The following is a 22,014-nucleotide window of genomic DNA, read 5'->3' on the forward strand; positions in this document are numbered from 1 at the left end:
GGAATGCATGGGCATCATCTTGACAACTTACATGCCAACCAGTGTGGCGGTAATTGACCATCTTGTTAATTTCTCAACATCTTTGACTTAAATCATTATGTTTACTTCACGCCTTATTTCCTTCGTGTTATGTTTTGTCAGTTAGGGTGAATTCTCCAAAATTGCATCCTGACGCCCAGGGTTCTTCAAAATAACCACAATTTCGACCTAATATTTACGCAGACAAGGTAGAGGTCATTTCATTGATATTTCCAGAACAGAGGACACCCATATTCACAATGTTCATTAAGGACCCACTAAGAACCAAAGAAACAGAGAAAAATGCATGCAAAAGACCCACTCGCGGTACCACATGATGACCCATCAAACTACTCACAGAAACGACGCACAGCAACACGGCTAACATCAGGGACTCAGCCAGAGATTTGAATGGACTTCACATCGGGCTTCTTGGCCGCCTCCTTTGGCACAGTCACAGTCAACACACCATCCTCCATGGCCGCCTTCACCTGATCCACCTTGGCGTCCTCCGGCAGCCGGAACCTCCTCAAGAAGCTGCCGCTGCTACGCTCCACACGGTGCCAAGTGTCTGTCTTCTCCTCCAGTTCGCGGTTTCTCTGTCCACTGATCTGAAGAACCCGCCCGTCTTCAACCTCCACCTTCAGCTCCTCCTTCTTCAGCCCAGGCACATCAGCCTTGAAGACGTGAGAATTTGGGGTTTCCTTCCAGTCGACCCTGGCCTGGACAAAGGACGACGTTTCAGCGGGGAAACCGGAGCGGATCTGATCAGAGAGAGAGCGGAAGTTGCTGTTGAATGGCCAACACTCAAATGGATCCCATACGTCCAGAGAGAATGGATCAAAAACATTGGATCGGCGAGGAATTAGCGACATTTTCAGGGAATTGAGTGATCTGCAGAGAGGTGTATTGAGAACTGCCTTTACTGATTCGCTGGGGTGAAACGAAGGAATTGGGGGTCCTTATAGGTCGGTGTGTGATATTATCTTGACGATTCCAGACCCTTCCAAAATTACAAATTCTCGAATGTTCTACGCGGACGCGCTCCCACGGCGTTTGCGGACGGTAATGGAATTTATTTGGGCCAGTATTACGGGCTCTTTCTTTGGGTTTCTAGAAAATTTGAGATTGTTCGATGGTCATTTATATCTCGCTCAGAACCCTTTTAACAATACACCAATGCAATTAAAAAACATTAGAAAAGAAAAATAAAATCTAACTAGAGAAGGACCATATTAATTAGGCATGACCATTTAAATTAAGTTTACTAATCATATAAAATTATTATCAATTTGATGAGACATTACCTCTTATAAAAAAGTTTATATTATCCTTTCACTCACATGCAATTCCACATATAGCTAAAGAACAAAATTTTAGCTAGTATAATTGAAGTTATATATATAGACAAATTTACTTCAAAAAATATGTACAAACAAAATATTATCTTTTATTTTTTAAAAAAAATTACAGCAAAAATTGCATTCATTTTTTTTTCTAAATTTTTTGTTTTTCATGATTTATTATTATAGACTTTTCTATAATGTTACAAAAACATCATGTTTGATAGAAAATCCTAAGACCAATAATGACTGAAATTTTAATCAAATTCATGAATGCATTAGAGACAACATGGGTAAATGTAGTTTTAAGAGAAAATTGTAAATTTGCTTTACAATTTCTTAACATGACATGAACCCGACATGTTTTTCATGGGTTTGTTTTAAATATAAATAGATTTTGGTCAAATTTATATCAATTTGCATAACTCAATTAATAAATATGTAATTTTTGGATTAATTTGCTTAACAAGAATGTAATCCAAATTGACTCATTTTAAATTTGCTTTTACATAAATAGGTCAAATCAATTGAATTATAAACATATTTAATAAAGACATTAATCATATAGAGGTATATAAGATTTAACTCAACTTAATTATTAAATAGAATGACCTGATTATTAAATGGGTTAAATGGATTACATGACATGTTATTTATTTAATAATTAGACAATATTTAGGTTTATGTTTTTTATACGATTATAATTTATATCAGATTTGGGTTGAATTACATAATTGAATACTTAAACTATGACATTATATAAACACGACCCACCAACATGAATTACCCCGCTTCTATTAGCTAGTGTGATTTTAAATCATATTTAAAGTTATTCTAAAACCAATATTAATAATAGTAATTTTACGCTACAACCAAAATTTTAATGATGGTTTTAAATTATATTCTAAAATACTCTAGTTTATTTTTAGCTTTATTGACTATACACTAAAACCAATAATAGTAATTACGATTTAATGAAAATAATAATAATAATTATTATTAAAAATAAAAATAAAAACAACAACTCCCCGTGGGCCAAAAGTATGAATTTGGGCAACAGTTCCTATTGCTCCTTTAGAAGGAACCAGTTCTCCAGCTCAAAAAACAGATATTCATATGGTCAATTTTATGCCATATTACACAAATCACCTTTCAAAGCCTCTTTCTTAAATTGGAGTAGTTCTGGTTCAAAAGAAAATTTTCAGGAAATTGGAACCTCAAAGGGAAAAAGAAATAGATACATGATCTGGTTTGTTCTTTTATTAGAAGAAAATTTTATCCTCCTTCCACTTTTTCGTCTCCTCCCCTAAAGTCACGGAGGAGTGTAGGATTTCCCAAATTACTCAACTTGGAAGTTGACTTGATTACAGCTAAACTGAATATATTTATATAATGTGATGATATATGTACAAATTTTAACTCAAAATCAAACGCATTTACAGCTCATCATCATCATCGTCGTCGATGTTATAGGAATCATCAACATCAATGGCCACCACTTTGGCTGCGCTAACCCTGGAAGAGGCGGCCGGAATCTTGAAAGGCAACTTGGTATTGCTCCCCACGACAACATCGCACCCTTCTTCATCCACTTTCTTCAAGTCTCCGGGAGGCAAGAAACAGTCCGTGGACAACCCCTTTATGTTGAAGTCCACTTCTTCAATTGTCCACCTCTCCTCCATGCGTGTCCTTGAATGGCTCTCAGAGTTCTCCCCGAACCTGAACAGTGAAACAGCAGTGGTGCCTGCATGAGCGATGTTGACGCCGTCGATGGTTCGGTAGTCTTGGATGAGCGACTCCATGGTGGTTTCCCAGAAGATGCTGTCATCTGCTGATGATTTAATTCTGAGGAGGTGGGTGTCCGCCAGCTGCACCAGGAGGCCTGTTCTTTGGCTGAAGTAGCCCCACACTGTGTGCCTCATAATCTCCACGTTTCTGCTGCTTCTTGCTCTGAGAGTCGATGTCTCCGTCTCAAGCTTCAGTATGAAGCAGTCCTCTTCATTGATTGTCTTCTCCCCAATGCAGACTGAATTGGAGAATAAATTGGCTGTGGACCTTGGGTCAAGACCCTGCACACACAACATGAACATTGGTACTATTACATTTAATTTTATATTATAACTAGTATGGATATGATTTACTTTTAAAAAGTGATGAATATAAATTACAAGTTGATTATATAAATAACAAGAGGGCAGGCCAAACGTGCACCAAACTCATAAGTTCATAACCAACCACCCCATTGGGGTTGGACTTTTGAACAAAATTCACACGCAAAAGATAGACCAGCAAAATTGTTGACTTTGTTTCTTAATTGCCTTGGTTCTATCTTCTAAATTGACTTTTTGATCAAGATTGAACTTACAATTTGGGGCATAAGAATTCATCTGTATCCTGTAGAAAACAAGCAAAATGATGGTTCAACAATCTGATAATTTGGGTTTGGAAGAGGGGGGCACATGGAATTGGGCCTTAAAGTACTTTCACTCTTCTCTTGGGAACGTCAAAAAGAGAACCATGGGATTAACTGTAGAATCCAGCTAAGTCTAGCAGCCAAGAGGCCCGCCTTGGCCCTTGGCCCTTGGACAAGTATAGTGTTCTAGAAATCCGAGATTGGTCAAATAATTGTAATACTAATTTTTATTTATTTTTAATTATTACATTTATTCCTTACCACGTCTTTTGATGAAGATGAGAGGGAGAAGCTGCGTGGGGGTTTTACACAAAACGTGGAATTTTGGGAATTACGGAAAGGACTTTAGATAAATCATTGAACAAAATTTTCTATGAATATTGTAAAAGACTATCATGTTGCTGGGGGATACGCCTTGTGGCCAAAAAAGGAAGGGTAATTCAGTAACTTGGTAAACAAGGATTCCACCATTGGAAACAGCGAATCTTCATCTTCTGATGATGGTGATGATGATCAAAGAGATTGGAGAGAGAGAGTGAGAAAGGAACCTGTAAAGCACGGCGAAGAGGCCTAGGTGGACCACGGGAGGCATGGGAATGGTGCCACGGGGTCTGCCTCCAAGCCACCACGCCGTCACTGCCGGCACTGATCTTGCAACCAGAGACAACTAGTTCCAGGCACCAGAGCTCCGGCCTCTTCTGCCACAGCACGAACCCACCCATCTCTCCACCACCATGACGCACGCCCTTCACCTTCATTGCCTTATTCTTGCAAACTTCGCCTGCGCTGAACTCCGACGTCACCATCCTCACCTTCCCCATGGCGTACATGCTGTCTATAGAGTTCAAAGCCGTCTCCCCTCCTGCCGCCGCTATGTACTGCTGAACTATATATTTCGCCATTGAAGCCTCCTGCGTATAAAAATTATAGGCTTTAAAAAGAAGGCAAAACCAATAAAAGCTATAAGGGATAAAGAGTCTAATGGGGTTTGGCTTACAATGGGATGGTCTTTGATGCTTTGGTTGATGGGGTGGCGATCGCAACGGACGGGAAGAGGGATCAGCGGAGCTCCGACGACTCCGAGAAGGAGCTGGATCTCCGTGTTTCGGCCACCGAAGATGGAGGTTGCTGATCTCTCGGGGTTGGATTTCATCCATGATTTCACGTTCTGCCATGATAAGGAGGTGCTCTTGTGGGAAGGGAACATCTCTTCTGGGATTGGAACTTCGAGGACAGTGTCGAGCCCATCTTCTCGATCGAAGTTGGGACAGAGCTTCCTCATGAGACAGACAGACAGAGAAATGGAAAAGAAGCGTTGAACAAAGAAAGAATGAAAGGTAGGTAGAAAAGCTAGGGAGTTTCAGGTTGTGGTAGTGGAGTTAAGGGAGGGAGGGAGGGAGGGGGAGTGAGGAGGAGAACTAAAGAGAAAGAAAGAGAGAGACTTAGATTCAAAGGGAGGGTAGCTGCTGGTGTATATCACCAACCGACCATGGCCCCTTCCCAACGTGCTCCGCTTTGGCTGTATCGTGAGGGCACGCTCCTTCTCTCTTTCTTTCTTCACCAATAACCATCTTAAATAACATTTTAATATTTTATATTTACCATATGTATAAGGTTGATTTCTCTCCTCCACCTTTTTTGCCTTTTAAATTATATTCCCCTGTTTTCCAACCTCCCAAATTATTCATAGGAAACTATGATTTACTGCTTTAGATCGAGTTCCTAAACTGGCGGAAGAAAAAAATCCTCCCCCCACCAACAATACTAGCTAGACTTTTAAGGATCGCTAGATTTTACTTACTCAAAAGTAATACCTATATTAAAGGTTAAGTCAAATCTACATTTGATTTACAAAACCATACATTAGGTAAGGAAAGGATGGAGGAAAAAGAAAGAAAATGAGGCTTGAGTTAGAAAGGGATGTGTTGGACAGCGTCACTTTGTTGCTCTTTTCACTGCAGGGGTGTCCAGCGACCACCACCAGGCTCGAAAATGGGAATAGTATCTGGAATTAAATTAAGATTAGAGAGAGTGTCGGTGATACTGGGTGATGCCATAACACTCGACCCACCTTCATTTTGATATTCAAGAGGTACGGTAGTTAGGAGTCTTAGGACGACACCCAACAGATACCGTCCCATTAGCGGTGCCACATTACCTCCGACTTTTCTGATCAAATTCCTAAATTAAGGCCCCCCCCTTCATAAATTAGTAGAGCTGCCGCGAACGCATCAGGGGAAAAAAAAATGAAAATGAGCACCAAATCATGCAATGCACGTTCTCATCAAATCTAATGGGGGCAGTGGATGAAACATTCTCGAGATGAAAGTGGGGAGGGATTCCGGATTCGTTTAATTTGTAAATTATTTTTCATTAGATTGGATTTTGAGGCACCCAACGGTAAAATGGGGTGGTGTCAGACGCCCACGTTGGTCACTAAAGCATCACATAAATGCACCTCGTTTGTTGGAGTGCCATGGCTTTTAGCGGCCTATGTGGTGTGGGGGCCTTCTTTACAGCTACAGCCATATTTTCACACTTCACCAAAATCTTTTGAAACAAAAATATTTAATTTGAAAGCTTTCCATACTCTGGGCATATTCAAATGTTTCCATAATATTCAACAATTGTAGTTGAGTTGTTGATTTTTTTTTCTCAATTCATCCTGGCATTTTTATTTGTATCGTAATTGAACTTGTAATTTAAGGACAAAATAAATTAGAATTATTTAACATGTTTAATGTTTTTACAAACAATACATTGGGTCCAAACAAGACTTTATGGAGAGAGAAGAACCGAAACTTATGAGAATAATTAATAAGTGAGTTCCAACTCAGAGCTGTATCAGGCAACCTACGACTGCCACCGCTAATTACGCCTTATTTAAAGCAACTTCTGACGACGATATCTGAGAATGGTAATAGGTTTATAATTCAAGCGTCACAGCCGCATTCGGTGTTTGTCTTTTCTACCTTAATGACTCAGCACCCATAAACGACTATTATTTTTTGATTCATACCATGAGCATGATATCGTCACATGGCCCCTCTTGTAATGAAATTACACCATAAAAATTCAATCTCCATTTGTACAGCATCACAATTCGTCTTTCCAGTTTCCAATAGAAATTCTACAACCAAAGGGAGGCCAGGAAGGCCAAGGAAGTGAAACAAATACAGTGGGAACCAGGTGAAAACAGTATACAACAATATTTTAGGTTATGCAGAAGAAAATAAAGGAAATAATAATAGAACACAACCAAGTACAAGGTTCATCAAAAGCTCTTATATGAACAATATGCTTCTAGCAAGAATGGGCAAGGCATGCTGGCTGGGGATGGTACCTGCGCTGAGTTGCTAGGAGCCTTAAGGCTGGTCTGCTTCTCGATCATCATGTCTCAAGAGAAATGCTCAAGCCTCAGTCGAGAAAAGGATTTTTATGCTGATACATTGAAGTGAAAAAGCCAAGAGATGACAAAAGCGAAGACCATACAAGCTAGAAGGAAATTCAGGAATCTATGGCCTTGCCAGAAGTTTCGGATCTCTGTTGGGCGTGCAGGTGCTGCTGCAGTTGCAACATCAGTTGTGTCATCCCACTGCTCCATCAACTCAGCCTCATTTGCACCAGAAACATTTCGCGCAACTGATCCACATATCTCACAGATTCTGCAGTGAGAAAATTAAAATTGCAGATTGATATAATGTCAAAAATCATAACACCACATAGAGAGGATGTTCATAAAGTAGCTTATATAACACAATATATAAAAGGGGAAAAAAAAGGCCCAAAACTATAAGAAAATGAACTAGAGCCAAAACAATACAAGAAAGGATGAAATTCCCTACCTAAGCCAAACACAAGGTAAGCAAAAAGTAGAGCCAAAGCCAACATCAGTCCTATTTAGCATATCTCCTCTAGACAAGCCTCTTTCCTGATGAAACTTTAGAATATGCTTCATATTGAGCACATGATTTCCAAATTCGCTTGACAAATGGTTAGGATGCAATAGTTCAACTGTTACATCATCCAAATCTACTGTCTAATATCACATTAGAAACATTAAAGAAGCATGTGCGCTAACACGGTTTCCCATAGCTCCTTATCAAGGTTTATCCAATTTCACATGAAAAGAGTTTTAAATTTGGGATTGAAATGGATGCCTAAATTTAAGTCTAATTCAGGTGAAATAGTTTTGGCATTTTGATACTCAAAGAAAATGCAAAATAAAATTCAGTTGAAATTCAAAACTGGGAAGTTTGGGAAATCAGGTATCTTTGGACAAGTGGAAAAAAGTAAACTGAGATTGACTGTTTCTCAACTTTTGGACAAAATGGTAACAATCCAAACAAAAAGAGATTCAGGCTAGAATGAAATTGGATGCTAACTCACAGATATAGAACTACGATTTATAACTATAGCCATTCTCTTTGTCATAATCTGTTTATGGTCATAATGATAGAGATTCTTGTCATTTTTAAGCATATATATGTGAGGAGAAAAAGTACTGATAGAACCTTATATCCAAGTACTGGTGAAAAAGTACTTGTAAAGATTCCTTTGACATGAACAAACGCATGTATGGAGGGAAGAAGTAATGATAGAACTCTAAGTTTCAGCATCATCAAACACTTTCAGAGAAGAGATCGGCTATTATGAGGTGCAGATCATTTCTTTGCTTGGATGGCTGCAGCCAGTGTAGGGGTTGATGCACAGCTCCATAGATATAAATTTGATGTTTAGCACTCCAAGAGACAAATCTATGCATATCCAAAGGTCGAGTTTAAAATATAGATTAGGGATTTTAATATGATTTCTGAACATTGGAGAGAGATCAGAAACTGTCAGGGAATGATATTAAGAACTGGTGGACAGGAGACTAGGTACAAAATAAGTTTTTTGATAAGTAGGAGACTAGGTAAAAAATAATGGAATGGGAAGGTGGAGTAAAGGCCACCAAAAAAAAAAAAAGAAATCAGAAAGACACCCTTGAATCCACCTTAGGATGAAGTTTGGAAATGTAATAAGAGTGAAAGGTAAAAGACCATATTCAACCTTAGGACAAAAAACCTTGAATCCACCCAGAAGATGAGGAAAACCAAAATAATAGTCAACAATTATTAGGAATAATGAGTGTAATGATGTAATCAAGCTTTTTCCTAATTGGACTGGTTATTGACTATAAACTCAGTAAAAAGTAGAAAATTTCTTAAAACACTTGACGATTGTGACCATACAAAAATAAACTCTCAAACTAAAACCACAAAATTCTCAGAAAAAATTGTAAAAAATGATATAAAGAAAAAAAAACAAGATTACAAGCACAACTTTTAACAATAAGAAGGAATAACAACACAGGATAAAACTTATGTACTGGTCCAAGCATTTGGGAGCAGTTAGCCAGCTGACCAAATTGCCCATGTTTTTGGATCATAAAATACATCTGATAGATGGAGTAAATCGGTTTCAATACATCGTTCTTTCTGAAATTGATGCACAAATACTATCCACACACATTCAAGAATTAAAGCCGGCAGTCAGACCCAAATCTAATTTTAATTTCCTAGGTCAAGCAACTTCCTTAATATATGATTATAAGAAATAGTGATATAAGGACCCTATGCAATATAATTAAAGGAATTATAATTACATATATATAAATGAATAAAAGGAGTATCAAACAAAAAGCAGTAACTTCTTATAATAGAGGAATGATCCACTTTATATCAATCAGAAAAGGCAGGGGGGAATCAGAATAGCTTTAAAGAAGGGAGGTTTACCAAGAAAAACTGTCGAAAGGGGGCTCTATGATCACCTAGTTGCAATATGTAAAACAAAGTGCTCATATTGATATTTAACACCCAAAAAGCATGAGAATTTTAGGAACAGGTAAAGCATGAGACTTTTAGGAGCAAGACCTGTTCAATCAGTTCACAGGAATTGAAAAAATGGATATTGATTGGAAATGGAAGATCAACAAGACAACAGACTACACACCACTTTCCCTATGGATAAAAACTAAACCTGCCATAGAAATAGAGACATAACCATTGCCTGCAACAATTTGAAACTATCCAAAATAAATACCGCAAGAAAATGTATACCTAACATCAGTTGAAATATCAGAAACACCCTCGACTGTGTAAGCACAGGGTATACCTGCCAAGATAATCTAGGGCAAGTTCAAAGGAGAAGGAGAACAAGTCGGGTATGAGAAATTATTCCACATAATGGAAAAGGGGCATCGTATTAGACAAGGACATTTGTTAATTTCAACCATGAATAGGATAAGCTAAAAACTTTGATCTTGGAAAACCTGACAGAAAAGTCATTTTACTCGAGACAATTGGAAATATTTCTAGTCTAAAGACATTTATTAATTTCAACCATGAACAGGATAAGCTAGAAGCTTTGCTCTTGGAAAACCTGACAGAAAAAGCATTTCACTCAATTGACAATAGGAAATATTTATGAAAATTTTTTATACTCAACACTTATGCAGTATCATAATACAACCAGGCTGATGATATTAATATTTTACTAAAAAAGTTTAGCTACCAATTTACCTAAAAGCTTTAGTTGTTAAGTAACAGACCGATAATGTATACTAGGCTAACAAAAGAGGTATGCCAATCGAGAAAAGATAGGAAGGCTGAAATGGGCAAAGATGGAAATAGAATAAAATCTGCATTAAAATCCATGCTTTAAACGAAGGTTAACTTTCAATAAACTGGAACAATGGAGGATGATTTTCATGTCAAACCTATATAATAAAAATAGACAAGGGCACTGTTAATGAGCATAATGGGATAATTAAATTTACTAACTATAACTAAAAATTTAGCTTCCGATAAACTGAATACAAAAACAGAATTTAGATTGTCAACCCCAACAAATAGGATGCAGCATTGACAATAACAATAACATATAACATGTCAGGTTAGACAACACAAGTGCAAGCAACAATAGTCATCTAGAAGAATAACAGCTGAAAAGAATATGAAATAAAATAAAATAAAATATAGTTTATGCACCAATTTATGCAAAATAAAGATGAGAAACAGCTATATATAATGATGAAATGTGTCAGCATTCATCTTTAAGAGAAAGAAGTTTCAAAATAAGTTTGAAGAAATCATGAATTGATTTTTTCCTTTTAATTAAACAAGAAAGATCTGATGACAACAAGAAGATGCCAATAAACCGAATAATAAGATAAGAATATCTCAAACCAATAAACCCAATAATAAGATAAGAATATCTCAAAATTTATGACATGATATAAATTTTGACCATATCGCAGCCACCTTCATAACAAACATTTCCGAGTAAATTAAATCTCTTATTTATTAGATCACTATGCCACCATGGAAATGGCCCTATCTGTCCAATTGTCGTTTTTCATGGGATCACAGAGTGAAACACCGGATCTAAAGCTGCCATATCAATAGCACCTCTTAAATTCTTTTAAAACTGGCAGATGATGAAGCATCCTCCAAAGTTCTGCATTCCAATATACTATGTGCTGGTAGCACAAGATTCAATGTTTACTGGCACAAACCTAGAATCACAATGACAATCAAAATATCACATCAGGAATATCTGCGAGTGCAAATGCTTTAGCCTAAACAAGGAATACATGGACAATAGTCAAAACCCAAAACGAAACAATGAGAAAGACAAATGATAAAAGGAAATAGAGAGAGGTCTCTGGACGCAATTAAATTCCAATAAGACAGAAATGGAGAAGAATCATGAGCACAGTTGTAATACAAGCAGGACCTTCTGTGCGTCCCATCTTTTGTTTTACTTTCTTGATTCTCTTCATTTTATTATTACCTGCTTTTAGTCTTTTTCTTTTTCTTTTCCTCCCCAAAGTAGAAATATTATTCTTATCCAAGTTCATTATTGTGAGCCTCTCATTGAACAATGCCTAATTAATCAATCTTTGGAGGTCGGAAATTAATCAAGAAAAAACTAGTTCAGAATCCAAAAATAGCAAATTCAGAAGACTACTTCCTCAAACGGGAGCCAGATACCCAAAGATAAAAGAATCATCTTCAAGAACTTATCATACCAAAAGAAAACTATAAGCTCCGTTTGATTGCTGAGAAAGTAGTGGGAAAGGGAGCACAACTATAATTTTGAACCTTACATATTTCATAAGTGAAGAAAATTTCGAAACCCTCATAAAACAAAAAACCCAAGGTTTTGTAGTAGTTTCCTTTCCAATATTTTCTCACCAACCAAATAGAGGGAAAACTCAGATATTTCCTTGTAATCACATCAGAATATACAAAATACTAAGAAACCACAATAGGTTATCTGCAGAACATTTTAAAGAAAAAAGGGAAAGAAAGAAAGAATCACTCATTTAAGCTAGACATACTTGTTGCCCTTAATCTTGAACCACGCCTCTGCACACTGTTTATGAGCGGCAGCCAAATCGGCCTTGCAAGAACAACCCAGTTCAATCGGAATCCCAGACTCCTGATTCGTTGAATCCAAGCTTAGGTGACAAATCCTACAATCCCTCTCCACTTTCGCCAAATGCACCTTAATCTCCGGAACCCCACGTCCCAGATCCACGTCTACTGAACATTCTGACACAGAGGATTCCCTCCCCTTTTCCGAAACCCCAACAATCTCCGTCCCCGGCCCCCTCGAACACCTCTGCTCCTCATCGCCGTATGAGCCACCGACACCGCCGGACCCACGCCTACCTCCCTCTTCTACATCACCATGACGCTTCTCTACAGTCGACATTGTGGATAAGCTTCATGTAAATCATGAATGCCCCCACAGCGGCTTGGAAGAAAGAAAACTACTCTCCAAACGATACCAAATACCCTCAACCTGAGACCGACTGTACGGTGATTTTCTGGGATTTGAACAAATGGGCACCCCCAGTGTCTCAGGTGAAAGCCATCTCTCTCCACCTCTTTCCTGTCTGTCTGTCAGTACATAAACATGAGGCAGCTGCCAAGAGAGAAAACTTCAGACAGAAAAATACGAATTATATACTCAAGGTAGGTGAAAAAGAAAAAGAAAAAGAAAATCCCTGTTTTCTTTCTGCATCCTTTCCACTTTTCCTCAAAATTAGAGAAAAATAAAACTCACTGTATTTGATCATGGCAAAGTTTCAGAGGCCAAAAAAAACCAAAGATTTTTCTAAACCTCATGCAAATAGAAAAAAAATAAAATTAATATATGTACAAAATTCTAAGACGACTCAAATTAACCGACCTTTGAATTGAAAATAATAAGGAGATAGGTCTAGTGGTGCAATTAAAATTCTCCAAGGCATTGGGGCCGTTGAATATTTTTATTAAAAATTGGAATTTCAATCATTTATGAAATTAATTAAACATTTTTCCCTTTTCAAAAAAAATTAGTGAAATTTAATTAATAGAAAGTCGATAATGATTGACGAGAAAGAAGTCCTCCAAACATGCCACCACAAGAAAAACGTGGGCGGCCACAAGACTCTTACAGGGAAGAAAAAGGATCAACAAGGTGGGACTTCAAAAAAATAAAAACATGGACGGCACAGGAGAAAGTGCTTTACAAAAAGAGATTCACTGAAATTGCCTTTAAAATGGCGTTATTTTCCGCTAATAAAAATGAGTTTGTTTTTATTTTTTTGTTTTTAGAAAACAGGAATATTGTGATGAGACCTGAGTGAATGAATAATGGCGACGATCCAGAGTTTGCGTGCTAGGGCTCGGAGGGTGATTCTGACTTCTAGGGAGTGACGTGGGTTTCAGTCTATCACATGCGGGTTTCAGAAAAATATCAAAAGTGGTCCAATTATTGTTGCAGGAGTTAGTTAGAACTTCGAATCAAGATAGTCTTTATATTTTTATGGGAGAATTACCCGCAACGGTGGGTTAGAAAAAATAATTACTATAAAGGTTCATTATTTTAGAGGAGAATTTTACCCTTAAATATGTTTTTTATATTATTTATAAATAAATTGAGATTGTCAATCATGTGGAGCCTACACATGATGATAAGTACAGGTTGATAAATGTTGTGAGATCCATACATGATGATAAGTACGGCAATCAACGATGAATTTCTTAGGTTGAAAAAATTATTATCAATTTTGAATAATTAACTGTTTAAAAATTTGCTATTTTTTTATTTAAAAAAACTTGAGATTTTTTAAAAAACCTTGTAAAAAAAAAATTTAATATCTCATAAATAAAAATCATATTCTAAAGTTATTATATCGTTTTATATATAAAACATACAATTAAAAACTTTGTTATCATAATATAATAAATAATTATTTTTTATGAACACTCATCAATTGAATAATATATAAACATTCAATTGACTAACACACACCTATTAAATGGAATAACTCACAATTATTCATTAGATAATATAGGACGTGAAAAAATTAAATAAAAATAAATTAAATTATGTTGTAATATATTGTAATGATAGTGTATTTATATTGTAAGTATAATGCATTTATGTTGTACCTATATTTCATTATAAAAGTAATAATTTTAAAAATATTTATTTATACTCTATTGGTATTAACACATCGTATTAATATATTAACAACATTTATTTAGTGTTTTGAAATTATTTAATAATTTTTGTATATATAAACTACGTGAATTCAAATTAGTATTTTATTTTATTTCAGAAATTATTTATGATATAGGTATGTTGTGAAATATGGTATGATCATACAAATTATCATTTTTATAAAAAAAATTCATAAATTTCTTAATTAGGTTTTATTGTAATGTATTGTAATGTAAGTGTATTTATATTGTAATTATAACATATTTTTGTTGTACCTGTATTTTATAATAAAAGTAATAATATTGAGGATCACCTTTTATACCTTATTAATATTCAACATATCAAATATATTAACATCATCCACTCGATGCATTGAAAAAAAAAATTATATGAAAATTTATAAATAAAAAAAAACACTATGCAAAGGAAAAAAATCATATAAATTTTTTAAAATTATTTTATTATAAAAATAAAAAAATGATTAAACATTCTCTATCATTTTCTTATTCTTTTTAGATAATCTGAATGAAAAATTAAACATTTTATCTTTCTTAAATTTAATACAAAAACATAATTTGTCAATTTAACATATATATATATATGAAAAAATCATCATTTTTATTATATAATTATAAAACTTATTTTTTTCTTCATAAAATTAAAAATTAGAATAAAAATAAAAAAAAGGAAAAAAAACAATAAATGATATTTTGAAAATATTTTTTAAAAGTATTTTTGTTTTAAATAGTAAATTTAAATAACAAATTATATATAATTGTAAGGGTTAAACCCAAAATTTTGATTTAAAATATAAATATCAATAATTACAATAAATGTGGAACCCATATACCATAAATGTATTGACAAATCAAGTGAAGTGCTTTAAATGCTTTGAATTTTAAAAGTTTTAGTTAAAGGGCAGTTTTGGTATATTAAGCTTATTAAAGTCCTCCCCAAAAATTATTAAAAGATACCACCCTTTCTAATAATTGTTCTCCCCAGCCTACCCTTTTGGATAATTCTCTCTATTTTTATTAAGATACGTGTCTCATTAAAATCTATTCTTCTCCACTGTGTTTGGTTATATGATAATTTGAGGAAAACACATCACAAAGAAAAATATTGAGAAAAAGTAATAGAAGAAATATATATATAATAAAATAGTTTTAAAATATATAAAAAAATTTAATTAACTTTAATTATATTTGATTTTTTAATTTTAAAATCATATGAATTGGAATTTTATTATAATTTGTAAAGATTAAGCTTGATCACTAAAAACAGAGAAAAAAATAAAATATTAGGATTAATTTGAAATTTTATTAAATAATTCCTTCTATCTTTCTTATTTATTAAATTATAAAACTAATTATGATTAAGTATAAACTAATTAATAATTATGGTTAAGTATATGTAAATCAAATTAGCCCTTTATACTAAAAATTGAGAGCTTCATGCTTATACATTCATCAAACCATTCATAAAAAACCTCATTTTAGAGTCAACTTGACGTCAAGTATGTTTTACATCCATCTCTTCACCCCCAACGAGAGGCCTTCTTCAGAAAACTATTGTCCTCCACTAAGTAATTCAGGAAAAAGACACTTGCAATTCACTCATTTTAGAAGTCTACCATCCTCCGTCATTTTAGAAAATATTTATAACTTTTCTAATACTTGAATTATAAAACTTTTCATAGTGTTAGAAACGTCAGAAAAGCTTCCTCTAATTACTGTCAAATGGAGGATTTGTGCCTAGGCAGGCATCTGGGTCGGCAGCACCTCTGGCATCATGCCCATCAGCTTGTTCCTTCCCTCCTCAAGTCGCAAATGCTCATTCTTCAGTTGTGCTGCAGCTCCCATACAGAGCCTCTGTCCGGCTGTTTCGTCCTGCATGCTACTGCTGCTGTTCACAAGGCCACTCTTGATCCAAGCAATACTGTTCAACTCTGCAGCTATGGATGCTAATTCATGACTAGAGAATGGTGGGGGTTCCATGTATTCAATAAATTCAGGCCCCAACAGAGACCCTTGAGATTGGCCACCAGTTGGAGCCTCACAGCAACCGTGACCACATTGCAAAGGGATCGTGGGTTCACTGTAAACACCTTCAAGGAATTTACAGACCTCCAAGTGTGGTTTAGAGGTTTGGACCAAAGGCCCCTTCATTGGGGCCGCCCTTGAAAATGCAGATCCGACTCTCAGGCCACTCGGAGGGTTGTAAACACTGAAGGCACTAACACGTGCCATTGGACGAGAAATGGAAGAATGATCTTCAGTGGTCTGAACCTTGTTTTCACACTGATAGGGTCCATCATCCATCAAGCTCGCATCTCTTCCTTCTGGGGGCTTCCGTGAGTCGATATCGCCTGGCGACATGGTTTCTTCTGAGGATGCCTTTGTTCTGTCAGGGCTACCATCTTCCAACATACTACCAGATATTGGTTTAAACATGTCAAGCTTCTTGCACTGTCGCTTTAGTGTAGAATTCCAGTGGTTCTTGATTGCATTGTCTGTTCTGCCTGGCAGGAGCCTTGCAATTGATGCCCACTTATTTCCATGATGTGAATGGGCTGCAATTATAATACGATCCTCTTCCTCTGCAGCACAAAGGATGCATCGTTTATATTAACTAACGAAAAAACAAGTAAACATGGATGTGAGTCCAGTTCCATTGACATGGTACATACACAAGAACATGCAGAAAACATCCACTAAATAATTTATGACCAATGATCTAGATGGAGCAGTGGTTTTGTTGGTTACATAATGGCAAATCATGGCAACAACCAAAAATAAATCTCAAATAGAAAATAGACAAAACCAGTAAGTTCAAGTGTCAAACCAACAAAAGAAAAGACTAAAATAGGAATTTTTTGTGACTAATTATAAATAAAAAAATTGGTTTTGCCATTAATCCAAAAGAATTAGCAAAATAGGTGGTTCCATGGATAGCAATATCTCAAAAAACATGTTGTATAGTAACAAATCCCATATTTTGTCCATATACGATAAATATAAACTCTTTCCCCTCCCCACTTTTTGTTGTTCACAAAGAACGACTTTCTGGGGATGCTTACAATTTACTATCCGTCTACTTCCAGGCTCCTAATTTCTTGGAAATTGACAGCCATAGCTTGTCCCAAGAAATTGCTAATAGGCTCCTAATTAAGTGTTCTAAATCTGGTCAAATTTTTTACTGAACTTCCTGACTGGCTGGCTCAACATATAGGCCGAGCCAAAAGCTTGACTGAGGACAAAACAAAGTAGTAAATGTCACATGACCAGGTGTGAATAGTCCAATTAAAATGGTTCTTATGCCAGTCTCCAGCTACAAACAACTAATTGGCAAATGCAACTATTCTATCAACAATACAAAAATCTAAATTCAGTCCAACAAGATAACCATAAAAACATGAGCTGTTTGAATGAACAAGGAAACCAGCCCACACAACACCACAATTTATAGTGGTTCGGCCATACACCTACGTCTACTCATGGAAACCTCACCGGTTTTCGTCCATTAACTATATATGGTTTCCATTGTTAATCCAAAATATTACACCCTTAGTGCTAAAACCAGACACATACAATATGGAGGACAAAAGAATAAATGAGAGCAGAGGTTACCAAGCTTAAGCAATCAATAGTGAACCATCTACCAACCCAGCCTTCCTCGCTGTTCTCTAGCTCCAAGCTTGAAGGCTCCATCTTTTGTACACCACACACCCATCCAATGCACTCACACACAAATAATGGGATTTATGATTTCTAGTGCATTCAATCTTGCCCAAAGAACATTTGAACTTAAATGTGATGAAAATGCTCTCTCTAGGTTGTAAGCTCGATATCAGTGTGTTTTTTTTTCCAAAAACTGAGCCTAAGCAGCTTAAATAGTGGGGCTAAAGATGGCCCCAACAGCCACAAAACTGAGCATCTAATGCTCTGCAAGTTCCAAACTGGATGATCGGTGAAGTCACCATCCAATAGATTCCAATGAGTGAGGCAAATGAGAGCCCCAACGGCACAAAAATCAATCATTTAATACTCTGAAAATTGCAGAGCAGCTGATTGGTTGAGTTACCAGCTGATTGAACTTCCAATGGTCCCAATTTGAATTTAAATGATTTTAAAAACATGAGAATCCAAATGGGTACTTGCCAACCAGACTAGACTGCTCTCCAGACTCTAAAATGTGACAAAGTCCAAAATGAGATCTCTAGAGAGGAACCAGCTGACCAGAATTGAACAGCCTACCAGTCTCCTTGAGGACTGAAATCCCCTGGTCAAGATGCTTTAAACTTAGAACCAAGGTTCAACCAAGTCAAATTTTTGCCATAGACTTGAGTTTAAATGAGACAAAATAATATCACCAATACATCCTAAACACATGAAGAATCAAATCATCAAGTATACGACTTGAATTTAAAGGAAAAAGTACCAGGAAAAAACACCTTTTGAATGTTTTCAATTAAAAAAATCTACAAGCCTTCTAAAATCTAATTAAACAGCCTGTTATTAAAATTGACCTTCTGATTTTTATTTACTCATCCTACTTCTTTCTCATTTTACTCTATCCTGAAACTCAAAACACAGTTACTTAAATTCCTTTGAAAGCCTTCATCTATCTTGTTGTGTCTTGATGTCCTATCACATTGCTCAGCCATATGCAGGAGTACTACCATATAGAACTGTTTTGAAGACGACATTTTCACAAGACTCAACCCCATAAACAACAGCTTCGTCAATCAGATTGTTGCTTAGACTCTGCAGTTGCATCTTGAGAAATAATATCCACAATCAAAATTCAATAGTGGGTAAGAAAATAGTATACATTCTTGAAATAAAAACATTTTTTAATAAGCCGAACAGAGAGGATCCAGTAGAATCAAAGATTTAAGTACTCCACCATGACTCAAAGTAAAACATCACCTTTATCTATCAAAGTAAATGAACCAAGGATTAGAATCATTACACTAAAGTTTCAATTTGAGATATAATAATCATACAAGCAACACAAAAGTGGTGGGCTCTTTATCAGGATACATGAGAGGTGGGCTTTTCATCATTATACATGCTCATATTACGCATGGATTTATAAAGCTTTTATGCCACCTGTCAACCCAATGCCTCCTAACTTCTTTCTTTGAGTTTAAGATTAGCTGTGTGACAAAATAAGGTCTTATAAGGCCTAATTGGTAAACAAGTTTTTTTTTTCTAAAAAAAAAAAATCCTATCCTGAAATGAGTCATACTAAATAGGAACACAATAACTGGGATGCTGAAGAACAAAACACCAAACATTCTTCTTTCAAAGTTCAATTCTCAAATCCTTCGACTAAACCCATGCTTGCATGCATTTGCTACCTAATTTCAAGTCTAAACAATCCCTTGCAATTTCAAGGGAGGCTATTCTTTTACCTCTGTATAGCCTTAATTGAAATGCTTGACGAATAGGAGAGATTAATAATTCAATTTTGACCATAGATTATAGGGCTGCCTTCTCCTTGCATCATCATCACTGCTTCCACTTGGGGCAAAACTACTCAAGAGCATGATCTAATACTATTGTTTAGCAACAATTGACCCCCCAAAACCTCTCATATTTTCTGGATATCAAACAACTTATGACTTTTTCAATGGTTATGCATCCTCAGGTACCTTCCATTAGCACAAATTCTTTCAGGAATAGAAGGCACCACCAGATTCGTTAATTGGAGTGCAAGAATTAAGTAATCATAATAGTAATAGCAAATTTAATGCATTCATTAGTTACAACATCTCTGCCTCAATTTACATTATCGTTGCCATTATTTGCTCCAATCTCATCTAATAGGTTATTGAACTGTGCTGACCAATGCTTGCGGCACAGTCAATTTAGTAACTTTACTCACCTCCTTTGTCACCATTTTTAACAAGATAGATGAAAGCTAGTTTTCATACCATTCTAAATTTCTAATAAACCTTGATGGACCTTTACATAATACACTATTGAACAAGGGATAAAAGGGGAAGGATGTAATAGCTTAGCTTCCAACTAAATTAAATTTCTTGTTCAAATTTAATGACCATAACAAAAGCTCATTACAGATTTAACAAACCTACTTCCCTAGCATAAGAAATACCCACAACATTTCCAACTGAAATCCATGAGTTTAATAAGCCTAAATAACAAAATCCCAAAAGATTCAAACTAAACTAGCTTCTCAACACTATATAAATAAACAATGCTAAACATCTCAATATTTTTTCTTTCGTTGTTTCATTTCACTGCCTGCTAAGCAAATCACTTGTGTATATATAAGAGCTTCATTCAATTCAATGTAGTAAATTGTCTACTAATCAATGATGAGCAATCTCATCTGTCAACTTGGAACTCATGGCCTCTCCAGATTCTCCTTCCCACCAAAACAAAGAGAGCCTTGCTAAAGAACTCAGAACATGTATAAAAAAGGAAAAGAAATCTATTTTTGAGAATAGGTGTCATACCAAACATTCCCACCTCCACCCCCACCTGAATTCCATCCTATGGCCATAAGAATATAATGAAAGAAAAGTAAAGGCAGCAAAAGCTAAAGGAATGAATATAAAGATTGCAATCCCTTAAACACTGACGCACCATACTAGAGTCAGAACATAGTATAAATGTCCACTGAATACTACCTATCAGAAAATAAATGAATGGCCCCTGAATATTAATTTGGGAAGATGGTGAAATAGGAATCTGAAGACATATTGAAATCCAAGCAATATCAACCAAAGTCAGAACTCCACAGACAGTACCAAAAGAAAACCCAATTGATCCCAATAACAAATACGGCAATGCAGTAACTTTAATCAAAATAATCATGCTGACAACGAAAACTCAACACTACCCATCAACACAAACAAGAAAAAAACACTAAAAACAATTAGATAAAACACTAAAACGACTCCAAAAAGTAACATCATACAAAACCCTCATCGAAATTCCAACTAACAACTGAACGACGGAATTTGACTGAAAATGGCGGTTACCAGTAAAGGGCTTCCGCTTGACGCAAGGGTCGAGCTGGTTACACCAGCGAAGCCGGCAAGACTTTCCAGAACGACCGGAAATTCCACGGGCGATCAAGCTCCAATTCCGGGGGCCGAACTTGCTGACGAGTTGACTGAGAATTGCGTCTTCTTCCGGAGACCAGGGACCCCTGACTCGGCTACTGCTCCCACCGGCCCTTGTATCACCATCACGGCGGGCATCGTTGGCAGTGACGACGTCTTCCTCGTCAACGAGGGCGGCTGCTGCTGAATCAACTTGGAGTTGGTCCATATGGGAGAGGGGGTGTGGTGAAGCGCAGGATGCATATACCTGCCTAACGGCAAAACCGGAACACGCTCTTCATTTTTGCCCAAATGTTTCCGACTCTGTTGTTCCGAGCCAATTCCTTCAAACGACGTAGTTTATAGTGATGAGACACAAAAGCGACGTCGTTTGAAAGAGTGAAAACGAATGGTTAAATAAATCCTCCTAATATGATTATAACCCATGCTAAATATCCTTAATTTACATAAAACTATATGGTCCCACTGCACACATTTCATAACAAATTGACACAATCAAATTAACTGTTGGTTTGTCATTTTTAAAATAAAAAACTATTATAAAAAGTATAAATTTATTTCACATAGTAAATTTTTTTTAATAGATTTTAAAATTATAA

At 35.9% G+C, this 22,014-nt stretch overlaps 3 protein-coding genes, 1 long non-coding RNA gene and 1 other non-coding gene across 10 annotated transcripts; 1 reads left to right on the forward strand and 4 right to left on the reverse strand.

Annotated features, from left to right (window-relative positions):
* Positions 1-213: 213 nt before the first annotated feature.
* LOC100254733 (18.1 kDa class I heat shock protein) lies at positions 214-997 on the reverse strand. Its single transcript, XM_019224594.2, is given in 2 exon segments — positions 214-428; positions 431-997. Coding segments are annotated over 2 exon segments (486 nt in total). The 5' UTR covers positions 894-997; the 3' UTR covers positions 214-405.
* Positions 998-2,585: 1,588 nt separating this feature from the next.
* LOC100263234 (uncharacterized) lies at positions 2,586-5,314 on the reverse strand. Its single transcript, XM_002276326.4, has 3 exons — positions 4,772-5,314; positions 4,323-4,685; positions 2,586-3,430 (listed from the first exon to the last, which is right to left on the reverse strand). The coding sequence occupies exons 1-3, from the start codon at positions 5,054-5,056 to the stop codon at positions 2,798-2,800; spliced, it is 1,281 nt and encodes a 426-aa protein (XP_002276362.1). The 5' UTR covers positions 5,057-5,314; the 3' UTR covers positions 2,586-2,797.
* Positions 5,315-6,834: 1,520 nt separating this feature from the next.
* Positions 6,835-13,567, reverse strand: LOC100259842 (uncharacterized). 6 transcript variants are annotated; one of them, XR_009467286.1, is made up of 3 exons: positions 13,449-13,567; positions 12,161-12,750; positions 6,835-7,439 (listed from the first exon to the last, which is right to left on the reverse strand). It is a non-coding gene; the product is annotated as an uncharacterized LOC100259842 (transcript). The 6 variants fall into 6 exon arrangements; XR_787142.3 differs by lacking the exon at positions 13,449-13,567 and adding an exon at positions 13,018-13,333; XR_787143.3 differs by lacking the exon at positions 13,449-13,567 and adding an exon at positions 12,892-13,000.
* On the forward strand, positions 8,548-8,746 carry LOC109123758 (uncharacterized). Its single transcript, XR_002031582.2, has 2 exons — positions 8,548-8,654; positions 8,690-8,746. It is a non-coding gene; the product is annotated as an uncharacterized LOC109123758 (long non-coding RNA).
* Positions 13,568-15,730: 2,163 nt separating the features above from the next.
* On the reverse strand, positions 15,731-21,739 carry LOC100240975 (transcription factor MYB1). Its single transcript, XM_002276305.4, has 2 exons — positions 21,332-21,739; positions 15,731-16,915 (listed from the first exon to the last, which is right to left on the reverse strand). The coding sequence occupies exons 1-2, from the start codon at positions 21,621-21,623 to the stop codon at positions 16,071-16,073; spliced, it is 1,137 nt and encodes a 378-aa protein (XP_002276341.1). The 5' UTR covers positions 21,624-21,739; the 3' UTR covers positions 15,731-16,070.
* Between the last annotated feature and the right edge of the window lie 275 nt (positions 21,740-22,014).

The sequence above is a fragment of the Vitis vinifera genome, chromosome 13 (genome assembly GCF_030704535.1).
Source record: "Vitis vinifera cultivar Pinot Noir 40024 chromosome 13, ASM3070453v1".
In the NCBI taxonomy this organism is placed as follows: domain Eukaryota; kingdom Viridiplantae; phylum Streptophyta; class Magnoliopsida; order Vitales; family Vitaceae; genus Vitis; species Vitis vinifera.

Coding starts and splice junctions, on each gene's coding strand:
- LOC100263234 (XM_002276326.4), bottom strand. CDS start 5,056: ATGAGGAAGCTCTGTCCCAACTTCGATCGAGAAGATGGGCTCGACACT. Junction 4,686..4,771: donor GCATCAAAGACCATCCCATT/GTAAGCCAAACC, acceptor TTTTATACGCAG/GAGGCTTCAATGGCGAAATA. Junction 3,431..4,322: donor CTCTTCGCCGTGCTTTACAG/GTTCCTTTCTCA, acceptor TTGTGTGTGCAG/GGTCTTGACCCAAGGTCCAC.
- LOC100240975 (XM_002276305.4), bottom strand. CDS start 21,623: ATGGACCAACTCCAAGTTGATTCAGCAGCAGCCGCCCTCGTTGACGAG. Junction 16,916..21,331: donor CAAGCGGAAGCCCTTTACTG/GTAACCGCCATT, acceptor TTTGTGCTGCAG/AGGAAGAGGATCGTATTATA.